The following is a 13,789-nucleotide window of genomic DNA, read 5'->3' on the forward strand; positions in this document are numbered from 1 at the left end:
AACCACATGGGTGTCTGTATCTTTGAGTTATTTTTTTCATCTCTGGTTTTGTTTAATCTTTTACCCTGTTTTCTTTTTATGGATATCCTAAGAGTAGGGTCCTTGAACATAAATGGGGCTAGAGATGGAAGTAAGCTGGCTTTGATGAAGGAATATATTGAACCTAAAGAAATTAATGTTATGTTTCTACAAGAAACACATAGCGACGAAAGAAATGAAACTGACTGGGGTTTGTGGTGGGATGGAGAATGTAGTTTAAGTCATGGCACCAATGTAAGTGCAGGGGTGGCAATACTATTTTCGTCAAAGATAAAGATCAATATTTTATCTAAACATGAAGTTGAGAAAGGACGTCTCCTTGTTTTAAAAGTAGAGATAAAAATAGAGTTTTGTTTTTATTAATATATATGCTCTACAGTAGGAAGTAATAGAATTAACCTTTTCAGAAGCTTAAGAATGTTATATGTGATTGTGATCAAGATGATTTTTAATTGTGGGAGGAGATTGGAACTGCACTACAGATTTTGTTAGTGACAGGAATGGAGAAGAGCCTCACCCTTTATCTGCTTTTTCTTTAAAAATGTCATGAAACAATCAGAGCTTGTTGATATTTGGAGAGAGAAGAATGAAGGGGTGAAGCAGTATACTTGGGTTAGAGTAACAGAGAATAACATTAGTGCTGCTCGTTTAGACAGATTCTATATGAAGAAAGCAGTGTGTAATAGAGCTGTGAATGCACAAATAATTCCAAATGTTATTTCAGACCATCATCTTGTTACTTTATATATATCATTGTCAAAACAACTCCTCAGTTTTATTATTGGAGATTTAACATCAAACTCCTGTTAGATCGTAATTTTTGTGAACATTTTAAATTGTTTTGGAATTATTGGGCTGCCCAGAAAAGTGATTTTGAAAATCTGCTTCAGTGGTGGGAAGTGGGAAAAGTTCAAATTAAACTTTTATGTCAGGATTTTTGTTGCAAACGCAAAATAAATTCAAGCATGGACTATGGCTTTTAGAACAAGATATTTGTGGAATGTTGAATCAAAATCAAAATGATTCTTCTTTGCAAGAACGATTAAATGTTAAAAGGCAAGAATTAAAGGAAATGTTACAAGAGAGAGTAAAAGCAGCCTTAGTTAGATCACGTTTTTTATCAGTGCAAGATATGGATGCTCCAACGACTTTTTTCTTTAATTTGGAGAAAAAACATATTCATCCAAACTTTATGCATGGCCTTAGTAAATCAAATGGGACAATTACCTCAGATCCTCAAGAGATGAGAAGACTTGCAGTGGACTTTTATACTAATTTATATGCAAAAGAAGAGATTGTTCTTTGCCCTTCAAGTGAACTTTTTACAGATCTGCCAGTATTGGACAAACAAGATGCACAAATCTTAGAATGTGGTTTTTCCTTTGGAGAAGTGACTGAAGCCGTTAATAAGCTTGGTACAGGAAAAGCACCAGGCATTGATGGACTACCGGCAGAGTTTTATAAATTTTTTTGGAAATAAATTGGACAAGACTTTTTTTGTGTTTTAAAGGAAAGTTTAAATTTGAAGACACTCCCTAAAAGTTGTCAGCGAGCTGTTCTCTCTAATTCCAAAAAGGAGATCTGTGTATGCAAAAAAATTGGAGGCCTGTGTCTGTTCTTACCACTGATTATAAGATATTCTCTAAGTGTATTGGTAATAGACTTAAAACTGTGTTGGAGAAGCTAATATTTGAGGATCAATCTTATTGTATACCTAAGAGATCTATTTATGACAATTTGTTTTTAATGAGGGATATTTTAAAATATACTAAGGTGTACAATGTTGATTTTGGTATTGTTTCCATAGATCAAGAGAAGGCCTTTGATCGTGTAGATCACCAATACTTGTACCATGTTCTTAAATGTTATGGTTTTGGAGAAATTTTTTGTCCTGGGTAAAAGTGTTGTATCATGATGCTACATGTTTGATAAAAGTGGGAGGTGGTTTGAGTGTTCCAGTAAAATTGGAAAAGGCATTCGACAAGGATGTCCAATGTCAGGACAACTTTATAGTTTGGCAATTGAACCATTACTTTGTTTGATGCGGAAAAATTAAATGGTATAGTTATAACAGGAGCTTTAAGGAAAGAACCTATTATACTCTCTGCATATGCAGATGATGTTACTGTGATAATCCAAAATACAGAAGATGTTAAACATTTAGAAGAAAGTTTAGAAGTGTATGGAAAATTTTCTTCAGCCAAACTTAACTGGGAAAAAACAGAAGCCTTATGGTTTGGATCTAATAATATTTCCTTGCCTAAACTCCCAAAAAATGTTAAATGGAATAGAACAGGATTTAAATATTTAGGGGTATATATGGGCAGTGATGACTTTGGAAAGAAAAATTGGGAGGGGTTAGTAGAAAAAATTTGTGCTAAGTTGTCTAAATGGAAATGGTTGCTACCCCAGTTGTCGTATAGGGGAAGAGTACTGATTTCCAATAATTTGATTGCTTCAACACTCTGGCATAAGTTTATGGTCCTTGATCCACCTTTCAATTTGATCAGAGAAATACAGAAAATGCTGGTTGAGTTTTTTTGGTCAGGACAGCATTGGCTAAAGCCAGCTATACTTTTTTTGCCAGTGCATGAAGGTGGACAGGGGCTTATTGATATAAAGGCAAGATTGGCAACTTTTCGCTTAATGGCTGTTCAACGTCTTCTTTATCATCAGCCTCATGTTTGGATGGATGTTGCATGTGCCCTTTTACGTAAGACTGGAAGAATGGGCCTGGATAAACAATTATTTGTAATGGAATTAAAAGGAACTTTGCTTGGAGGTCTTGCACCTTTTTATATTGGTATTTTGGAATTATGGCAGACTTTTACTCTCTCGAGAGAATGGGAGAGTCCTGATGTATGGATCTTTGAAGAACCTTTATTTTTTAATGGTCTTTTATCTACTATTTTTTGTCATCTGATGCTATCAGAGTTGCACTGACTTCGGCTGGAATATCCAAGTTAAGTGATCTCAGAAGAGGATGTGGATGGATGGAGGCAAAAGAACTGGCTGACAAAGTGGGGTTCAGATCTGTACGTACCACTCAACGATTGATTGATGAACTAGAATCGGTGCTCCCAAGATCAGTGAGAGATTTTATAAATGTTACTACCGTTAAGACTTGTAAAGAGCCATATGGATTCCCTGACTTCAAAATTGTTTTAAAGGATGACGATTGGGAGGAAGTTCCTGGGAATATATTGTCATTAAAAATTCCAGAGGTGGGCTTTTCAGAACTTTAACAAGGAAATCATGTACAGAATATGTGTGAAAACGGCAATTATAAAAGTTTTAAAGACTTGAAAGAAAGTAAATGGACTTCAGTTTTGGAATCAGGCTCTTCCCCGAAAGGAAGCTGGCGGTCCCTGTACAAAAGACCCATTGAAAAAAGAGTAGGGGATCTTCAGTGGCGAATTGTACATGGGATATTAGCTATGAACAGACACATAGCATGGTTAGATCCTTTGATAGGAGAGGGATGTCCTTTTTGTGGTGAATTTGAGACCATTTTCCATGTGTTTTATGCAATGTTCTCGTCTAAAAAATATTTTGGAGTCTGTGAAATGTTGGAGTTTGAGGATGTTGGGTTATTTTGGTCTCAATTTGTTCATTTATGGTCCAAAATATTCTGTGAAAAAAAAGCATAAAGTGATTATTTTAAATTTTTTGTATGGAATTACCAAGTTAGCGATCTGGTGTACTAGGAAAAATAGAGTGGAAGCGAAGGGGGGTGAAACAGATCCTGTTATTATGGTTAATTGTTTTGTTAAAAGGAGACTAACTTTGGAATACGCTTTTTATAACCTTACAAACAATGTGATGTCTTTTTATAATTTTTGGGGAGTGGATGGTTTTTTATGTGAACCTGATGCTTTTGGGGGTTTTAAAGTAAATATCTTTTGAGAATGTGTGTAAATGAATGTTACATTTTTTAGTTTTTGGGTTTGGATATTTACAATTTATTTTGTGGAATGTTCTTTTAAATAATTTTAGTAATGTATAAATAAAGACTCTCAATGTCTCACCCTCTCTCTCTCTCTCTCTCTCTCTCTCTCCATGCCTTCCTTGCATTGGCATCCATGTTTAATGTGTGTATGTCTGTGTCTAGTTCGATGTTGCATGTTCCCCTGTAGTGTAGTTTAATAAACATCCATATGTGTTCACACTTGGTTGTCTGTGTCTGCTGCTCTCAGAACAAAGTCACTTTAACGTCCGGTCTTGCTACATGCTCGGAGCAATGCTTCAGTAAGGAAATTATTTGTCGTGGCCAGAGGAATAATTTTCCTTAGAGTCAATAGAAGGGTCCGTACTACGGACGAACTAATCATTTTATTGTACTATTTATACTACAGCTAATTCCTGAAGATGGATATACAATTGATAACCCGTTATGATTAATTATGTTCATCTCAAAAAGCAAAAATGCTACAGTGCCTACTGACGTTTTCTGGAAGCTGATTCCCATGTGTTGTTGAACATAGACAGACCTTGTTTTGAACCTTAGTATTTCTATATGTAAATGTAAAATGGCTTGTATAATCTTAATTGTTGTATTTTTCTCTTTGTTTAGTTTTTTTTTGTTAGTTTGTTTTTGTATTTAAGCGCCTCTTGTATTTTTGTAACTCAGTTTTTGCCATTAGGTATTTCTAACTGGCTCAACCCTAATGATCTGAGTGGTCTGCCCATTTTATTCATTTATCATATCCTCACTCTATCTTAGTACTTGGCCACTGAATAAATTAACAGGCAATAATACTGTAAAAGCAGTTCTAACTGTACATGGAAGCCAATGTTAGTGTCACAATCCCCATCTCCAGTCACTAATCCTGTCACCGTTACACACTACATTTCCCATAATCCTTTCTGGTCATCACCTGCACACCCTTCACAATCAACACACCTGTCTGCTGTTACCCTCATCTACAGATCTGTTTAAACTAGCACAGCACATGCAAGGACTGTCTGGTCTCGTCGTTGTTTTCTTGTAAAGATTTACCAGACTACCTTACCTGTCTTCTGCTACAGCCTTGACTCCCTATCATCCACTCTGCTACCCTGCACCTGCAAAGAGCATATGACAGTTATTATCTCAGCCAAGTCACCTAAGAATTATATGAACTGGACACTCACCTACTTGCACTGTTGCTTCATTTACATCCTTTAAATAAAGGCTTTGTATGAACGTTACCCCAGTTGTCCTCTTCCTCAGTTGGTGTGAATGTTAGGACCTGAGTGTGATGTTCTGGTTCTGGTCATAATCCTGGAAGCATTGTGCTCTGTATGAGCTGCAGCTGTCTAATGGTCTTTTTGGGAAGGCAGGTGATTGTAAGTGAGGTGATTGTAGTCCATTTTGCTAGTGATGAGCGCATGAAACAATTTTAAATTTGTTGTGGGATATAAAAATCATCTATGTCTTGCTGTACTTTTTGATAAGATAGTTTGCTGATTTAGTTATTACTTGACGTGACTACTGAAATCCTAAATCACACCTATATTCTTGACTTGATATTTTGTTTTGTGATCCCTAAAATTCTGGGTTTACAGAAGTTTTGGGTTAACCTTGAGAATTTCATCCTTTTTGCCAAATACAATAACCACTGTTTTTCTCGGTTATTTAAAGGATGCATAAATGCATATACAATATATGTAGCTTCCTAAAAGTAATATATTATATTATATATTATAACTTCTTTATTGATAAAGACTATCAGCCATCTGTGGGTAAACATACTGTATAAAGACCTGTTGATCTAATTTGTGTGTTAAATAAAATAATAATAATAATTATTATTATTTATTTTTATTTTTTTGCGTTTAGGCTGAATAATTGTAAGCTGACAGAGAAAAGCTGTTCAGTTCTAGCTACTGTTCTCTCCTCCAAACCCATACTGAAAGAGATGAACCTGAACAACAGCCATCTGCTAAACTCAGGAGTCAAAAAGATCTGTGAGGGACTGAAGAATCCTGTGTGCGAGCTGAAGATACTCAAGTGAGTACATTTCACCATCAGTTACACTCAACACAACAGGAATCACAAAATATATTATATATTTATTAAATCTTATATTAATCTGCTAGGAGTGGACAAAATATAAAATTAACTATGCTGGTCAGTGCTGGTAATTTAACATATTGAGCATTTCTTTTGTGGGAGATCTCCAACCCATTCGAAATATTTGTTAAAGGCTGGAGAAAAAAACCCATTAATGATCAAATTGCATTGGCAATCTGCTGGTTTCTCTGGTGCTGCTTAACTCTCAACACCTGTGCTTCCTACAATAATGGTACATATATCCATAATATAGATTTTTTTTATTATTATTTTCAGGCTCAGAAACTGTGATCTAAATGAGGAAAACTATTCAGCTCTCACTTCAGTTCTCAGTTCAGACTCCAGTTGTCTGAGGGATCTTGATATGAGCAAAAATAATCTACAGGATTCAGGGGTGAAGCTGCTCTCTGATGGACTGAAAGAGAACTGTAAACTGGAGAAACTCAGGTGAGTTGATGCCTGACATACTAAAGGTCCTTTTTTTTAATAACTTTTGAACCACTAATCCTATCTGAATGCTTTAAAAAGTGTCGTAAAGCAGAGATACTCCGGAGATATGGCATTTGTCTCAGTTGGATATTCAAAGGCTCCGTAGCTTACGTGATTACGTCATCACATTTTGACAACATTGATTGGTCAGAAGAAACCAATGCATTTTGTCCCTCTGAGCCAAACAGGAACGATTGTTGACGCTAAGTCCCACCCCTGTGCCCAGATTGGTTCAAACTGTCACATATTCAACCAATAAACACAGGTTTTGGTCTTTTGAACCATTGTTTAGCGTGTTTCTATGGGAATTTGAGCACACGCAAAGTTAAAGTGGTGTGTCGTGCATGCATGAAAACAAACACAAAATAACACATTTGCATGAGAGCACTCTCTGAAAAAGCCCAGAAAAACACAGGACAGAGCACTTTGGCATAAAATAAGGATAAAAAAGTGGTACATATTGGTTAAAGCACTGGCATTTAGGTATTTGCGTTGCGAGGCAATGTCCCAGTAAAATCAATTCTGATGCAGATTGCAGCCAGCGGATCGATCCATTTGGCTGTTTTATTATGTAAATAATACTTATATAGTTCAGAAAGATCATTTGCACTATTTTTTTCTGTTGCACTCTATATATTTCTCACCCATTTTGTGTATAGTTTGTGAATCATTTGCACTGCTTGTATTTTTGTTGCACAAGACAATTTTTTCACAACTTGCTGCACTGTTTGTGTTTGTTGTTCATACTCGGATTGAAAATATATATTTTTTTCTGGAAAATTTTATTTTTTTACTGTATTTTGTTATATAACACGGTTTCCATTTTCTTTACTCCCTAAATGTTTTTTTTTTTTTGGATACATCTATATTGTTAGTAAAGTAACTAACAATATAGTGTTTTTCACTGAAAAGCGACTATAACAATATTGTAATAAATGGCTATAACTTGCTTGGGGAATGTTATATGTAGACAATTTTTTTTGAAAGTGTAAAACACACAGATACAACTTTTTAAATAAAAAAAAAATCCAAACTTCAGGAGTTTCTGTTTGAGTAAACAGTAAAAAAAAAACACCCAATTATTGCTTGCGTTTTTCTTAAAATTCTGGAAATTCGTTAATTCTTAGAGAAAACATAGGGAAAATTGGGACTTTATATTAGCTAGACTGAAACTTCAAGTTCTCCTGTTTATAATGATATATGGCACTTGATGCCGACTGCTACAATAGGTCTACAATACAACAGGCATGTCAGGTGCCCCAAAAATGTTCTAGGTCTTTAAGGGTTAATGGATTTAGATTGTTCAGAACATTTCTAGAATAATCAGTTAATCTGAATGTTACATTTACATTCCTACTCTAGACTTTCAGACTGCAGTATTACTGAAGAAGGTTATAAAGCTCTGGCTTCAGCTCTGACATCAAACCCTTCACATCTGATAGAGCTGGATCTCACAGGAAATGATCCTGGACAATCAGGAGTGAAGCAGCTCAGTGATTTACTACAGGATCCAAACTGTCAACTAAAACTGAGGTGAGACGTGATGAAATAATATAATATAAATGACATGAAAGATTTTTTTTATAGAAAACATACTTCACTAATACGGTAGTCTTTTGTTATTGTTAATGGTGGTTTGTATTAAAAGTTTTAATATAGGTTTTAAGCAGTAATTTCTAGATATTTTGTTATACCAAGTTTAGTAGATAACTGAATTTAATACTGCTTCATCTTCCATTCTGCAGGTTTTTGGGTCCTGCTGCAGATGAAGCCTGTCATTTTGTGACTGGAATTGTGGGTAAAAACCCGTTACTCCTGAGAGAACTGAATCTGAGTGAACGTGAACTAGGAGACACACGAGTGAATCAGATCGCTGCTCTACTGCAGGATAAACACTGTAAACTCAACACACTGATGTGAGTATTGAATACAACATTATTTTGATGTTATATTTTTACTTGTTTTGTATTAAAACTGTCATTGTTGTTTATTAAAGAAGGTTTTGAGATAAACTGAATACGATTTCCTGTCTTTGTTTTCTTTTTCTGCAGGCTGAATAATAACAGCATTAATGCAGAAGGTTGTGTTGCTCTGACTTCAGCATTTAATTCAAATCCTTCAAACCTGATAGAGCTGGATCTGAGTGGAAATAAACTTGGAAACACAGCAATTGAGAAAATCTGTCCTCTGTTGGAAAATGCACAATGCAGATTAGAGAAATTGAAGTGTGTATTTTCATTTATGTACATGTCTGTGTTCGAATATACATTTAATCATGTGTAATGTTTTCTGTATATGTGATTTTGTTTGATTCACTCAAATTTAATATTAACAAAAAAAGAAGAAAAAAAAAAAACAAGGTGACATGGGAAAAGCTTGAGCAGAACTGAGAACACCAACAGTACTTTCAACAATGGACAACACCAGAAAATGAACACAGAAAACATAAAGGCTTAAATACACAGGAGGAATTATGCTGCGTTCACGCCATGTCGTAATTATCATAATTACCGTACATTTTACTCAAAGCTTTCCATGTTCTCAGACTCAGAGGTAGCGCCTAAGTAGCGCCAAAATGAACCTGGAGGCAGACACGGGGTACAGCTGTCACTGGTCCAAGTCGTAACTCTCAGAACATTCCGAGTTTATAAGTTGTAATTACGAGTTCAGGAGCACGTGAGGGCTTTGCCGTTGATAGTTTTGCCATAGAAACACATAATTCAGAGTAGAATGTCACGTGTTCTCATCTTGGAATTACGACATGGCGTGAACGCAGCATTAGACTAACAAGACACAGGGGCAAACAATCATAACTGTTCCCACGAAACAGGGACAGAGGAAAATTAAAAGAAAATTAAAATTATAAGTTCACAAAATCACAAAGATACAGAATACATTACAAAATGTCTATTTGGTATATCAAATGATAAAAATCTAGATGACTATGGAGACTAAAATGTAATTTTAATTCCAGTTTTTTTTCTTTGACAGCTTACAACATTACATTTTATATGAAATATTTAGAAATTTAAATGATGCAGGTGATATCATTAAATCAATCTTTTTTATATATATAGACTTTCAGATTGTAGTATTACTGAAGAAGGATATAAAACTTTGACTTCATCTCTGAAGTCAAACTCACACCTGACAGAGCTGGATCTTAGAGGAAATTATCCTGGACAATCAGGAGTGGAGGGACTCATTAATTTACAGCAGGGTGAATGCTGTAAATTAAAGACCATCAGGTGATAATTGTCTTCAAATATTTCAAAGAAGCCACAGACATAGTCACAGCTGTTCAACTATGTAGAGGAGACAGATAGATAATTAAATTATGAATTAAAATGACACAAAGTAGAACTTAAATTCAATACCAGTAAACAACTGAATTTCATGAGTCTGGAACCCAAGTTTCTTACATTTTCTCACTTGAACTGGAGGCAGTTATCATAACTATGACATTAATACTACACTGGACCCATAAGGAGGATGAGAGCCACAAATGACATCAAATTATAGCATGACTATCTAATCTAAGTCCTTCTACTTCCTGTAGGTTTTTGAAAAGTCCTGTTGCACAGGAAGCATGTGAGTATCTCACTGAAGTGCTGGGTGTAAATCCATTATTACTAAAAGAACTGAATCTGAGTGAAGATAAATTAGGAGACCTGGATGGAGAGAAGCTCTCTGCACTTTTGATGGACTCTCATAGCAAGCTGGAGAAGATGAAGTGAGTGAACATGATTTATATATTATAACATCTCTGTTTAGTCATTATAAAGAACTTCCAGTTACACGTGGAGCAGATAAATAATGCTGCTTTTTGTGTTCAGGTTGAATAATTGTAAGCTGACAAAGAAAAGCTGTTCAGTTCTAGCTACTGTTCTCTCCTCAAAAACCATCCTGAAAGAGATGAACCTGAACAACAGCCGTCTGCTGGACTCAGGACTCAAAGAGATCTGTGAGGGACTGAAGAATCCTGTGTGTGAGCTGAAGATACTCAAGTGAGTACATTTCACCATCAGCTACACTGGTAATTGTAATATCTGCATGTTGTCGGATATGTAAACATAACCACAATACCTTTTGCTGAACTCAGTAATGTTTACATGCATATATGTTTACATAAGAATGACTGTCACCAACATTTTGGTCAGGCGTACTGCTTCTGTCATCTCATAAATTTTGTGTGTCAGAGGTGGCAATCAGGCAGCTGCTCCAAAGACAAACAGATGTTGTTAACTGGTGTTTTCTGAAGGAAAAAAGACTGCCTATTTTCAGTCAGAAAATGTTGAAGATTTAGTTCAAATGGACTTGGTTTCAAAGCAGCATTCCATGTGATGAATAAATACTGTTTATTAAAACAAGCTCTTTACAAAAGAAAGACAAACATAACAATTCTAGAATAGTACTACTGTATAAATGTCTTTTAAACAAAGACCTGAAAGGAATATGATTGTTTCAACCATAATGCAGGGCATTTCCATATATATATATACTCAGTGCTCACTTTATTAGGCACATCTGTTCAACTGGTCATTAACGTAAATATCTAATCACCCAAACAATAGCTGGAACTCAATACATTTAGGCATGTAGACATGGTCAAGACTATCTGCTGAAGTTCAAACTGAGCATCAGAATGGAGAAGAAATGTAATTTAAGTAACTTTGAACATGGCATGGTTGTTGGTGCCAGACAGGTTGGTCTGAGCATTTTATAAACTGCTGATCTACTAGGATTTTCATACACAGCCATCTCTAGGGTTTACAGAGAATGATAAAAAAAGGAGAAAATGTCCAGTGACTGGCAGTTCTGTTGCAGTTTATTGATGCCAGAGGTCGGAGGAGAATGGCCAGACTGGTTCAAGCTCAAAGAAAGGCAACAGCAACTTGATCTTCCAGTAGAAGATTGGAAAAAGGTTGTCCGGTGTGATGAGTCCCAATTTCCGTTCCAACATTCAGATGTTAGAGTCAGAATTTGGTGTAAACAACGTGAAAGCATGGATCCATCCAGCCTTGTATCAATGGTTCAGGCTGGAGGTGGTGGTGCAGTGGTGTGGGAAATATGTTCTTGGCACACTTTGAGCCCCTTAATACAATTAATAAGCATCATTCAAATGTCACAGCCTGCCTGAGTACTGTTGCTGACCATGTCCATCCCTTTATGACCACAGGGCCCATCTTGTGATGACTACTTCCAGCAGGATAATGTGCCATGTCACAAAGCTCAAATCATCTCAAACTGGTTTCCTAAACATGATAATGTATACAACTTAATATTCACGTTCACAAACATTTACTATTAAACTTAAAAGTTAACTGTTAACATTCGTACCTGAGCCAACACGAATAACAATGAACAGTTGTGTTTTTAATAACTAACGTTAACAAAGACAGTAAGTATTGTTAATGTTATTTAACGCATTAACTACGGTTAAGTAAAGAAAGTTTAATGTAAAGCATTACCTCAGTCTGCCCGTTTCACGCCGGTTTCACACCGCAAGCGTGAGCAGCGCGTATTTTTTTCGGCGTCCATGTTAACAAATGAGTGCATTCACACCGGCAGCAGGAGCGTCGCGTGAGCAGCGCTGCAGCGATGGTTTCGGCGCCGAGTCTATTTTTGCTGCGCTGCTCACGCTCAATTAAAGTGACAGCACACTTTTGATGGACAAAATAAATATTTCACACAAAACATGCTAAAAATGCACAGAATAAGCATGTCTAGTGTGTTTTAAGACGAATTGGAGTATGTCAGGAAAGAAAATGAACAATTAAAAATATGTATAGAATATTTACCCATTTTAACTTGTTTTTAATTTTTAATTGCCATAAGCAAATTCTAACTTAAAGCATTTTATCAAACTCACAACGAACAATTCATCTTGCTCAGGATACAGTAGGCCTACATAATAAATTCATTATTCATTCATTATTGACAGCTTCTATAAGAAATGGAGATATGGGTAAAAGTATATATTATTAAAAAATAATAATAATAAAAAAAAACCACACACAAAAAAAACAGTATAAACAGCACTTTCTATATTTGAGTATGACTGAAACAACATGATAGGAGATGTTTTTGTTGTTGACCATTTACACGCTAATCCCCAAGACTTCAAAACTTTCAAGTTTGTAACTGACCAACTTCTAAAAACAAATTTATAGTTGTCTTTGTAAAGAAATATGTCGCTTTGGAGCCGCTGCTGTGACGCTGAACAAACGCTTCCAGTGTGAATACTCTGGCAAGTTTGCAGCTGCAGCAATGCTGTAGTTACGCTGACGTGCTGCTCACGCGCCACTCACGCTTGCGGTGTGAAACGGGCACTGGGCTTCCCAGATGATCTCATATTAAGTCATCATAATAAGTAAATCTCATAAGTGTCTCTGTCAGTTCGAGTTCAAAGAGGAGTAAACATCAAGGACCGTAGAAATGAGCACAGCTGCAAATATGCAGTTATGGAGAAGAGTATCTAGCACAATATTTATGTGTTTCTTTCTACAATAGACGCATCTATTTAACTGATCGAACACTGTACCTATGCTAATATAATGCTTCAAACACGCATGGCTCAGAAGTTTCCAATCTAGAATTATTTCTAGACTGTCCGGATTCATTGCTAAGATTTAGTTTCAATTAGGATATTCAACATATACTTTTTAAAGACTTGTATATTTGTTCTGTTAAAGCTCCACAAAGATGTGCATTTTACTATTATGTCCTTACACCGTAACGTTGTGGGTGAGACTAACAGAAACTGATGAATCATCATTTTGTATACACCAATAGGAAGAGGGAAAATTAAGAAACTCAATGTAATTGACCATAAAAACTCATGCTTAATATTTATTTAAATTAAATATATAAAGTTAATGTCACATAATTTGGTCTTTAAAACACGCACAAAGAAGAAGATCAAGTCAAATAGTCTTTAATAAATCCACAGAAGGGTGATTCACAGAAGGCAGGCAGGAGACACACGTAGGAGCAACATTCACATTCAATACCAGACAAATGCAAACTGAACAGGCTAGAACTAAAGTAGGGTTGTTAACGAGGGACAGACAGGTGAGGGTGATCAACTAATGAGGACATGGGTGAACTGACTAACATAATCAAACACGGGGAAAAAACTGGGTCACACTGAGCACATGGGGAATGAAAATGCAACAAACAGTCCATGGGTGTGACAGTTCGTCC

General features: G+C 35.8%; 1 protein-coding gene across 2 annotated transcripts in view; it reads left to right on the forward strand.

Moving 5' to 3' along the window:
• LOC131529786 (uncharacterized) overlaps positions 1-13,789 on the forward strand; it is a 137,930-nt gene that overhangs the window by 79,108 nt on the left and 45,033 nt on the right. Inside the window, exons 33-40 of one of the 2 annotated variants that reach the window (XM_058759681.1) lie at positions 5,861-6,031; positions 6,371-6,541; positions 7,946-8,116; positions 8,329-8,499; positions 8,635-8,808; positions 9,661-9,831; positions 10,143-10,316; positions 10,420-10,590. The exons of the other annotated variant lie outside the window; for it this stretch is intronic. Coding sequence (XP_058615664.1) covers positions 5,861-6,031; positions 6,371-6,541; positions 7,946-8,116; positions 8,329-8,499; positions 8,635-8,808; positions 9,661-9,831; positions 10,143-10,316; positions 10,420-10,590 — 1,374 coding nt within the window. The remainder of the gene's footprint in view (positions 1-5,860; positions 6,032-6,370; positions 6,542-7,945; positions 8,117-8,328; positions 8,500-8,634; positions 8,809-9,660; positions 9,832-10,142; positions 10,317-10,419; positions 10,591-13,789) is intronic. 2 annotated transcript variants of the gene reach the window in all.

Source organism: Onychostoma macrolepis, chromosome 22, assembly GCF_012432095.1.
Source record: "Onychostoma macrolepis isolate SWU-2019 chromosome 22, ASM1243209v1, whole genome shotgun sequence".
In the NCBI taxonomy this organism is placed as follows: domain Eukaryota; kingdom Metazoa; phylum Chordata; class Actinopteri; order Cypriniformes; family Cyprinidae; genus Onychostoma; species Onychostoma macrolepis.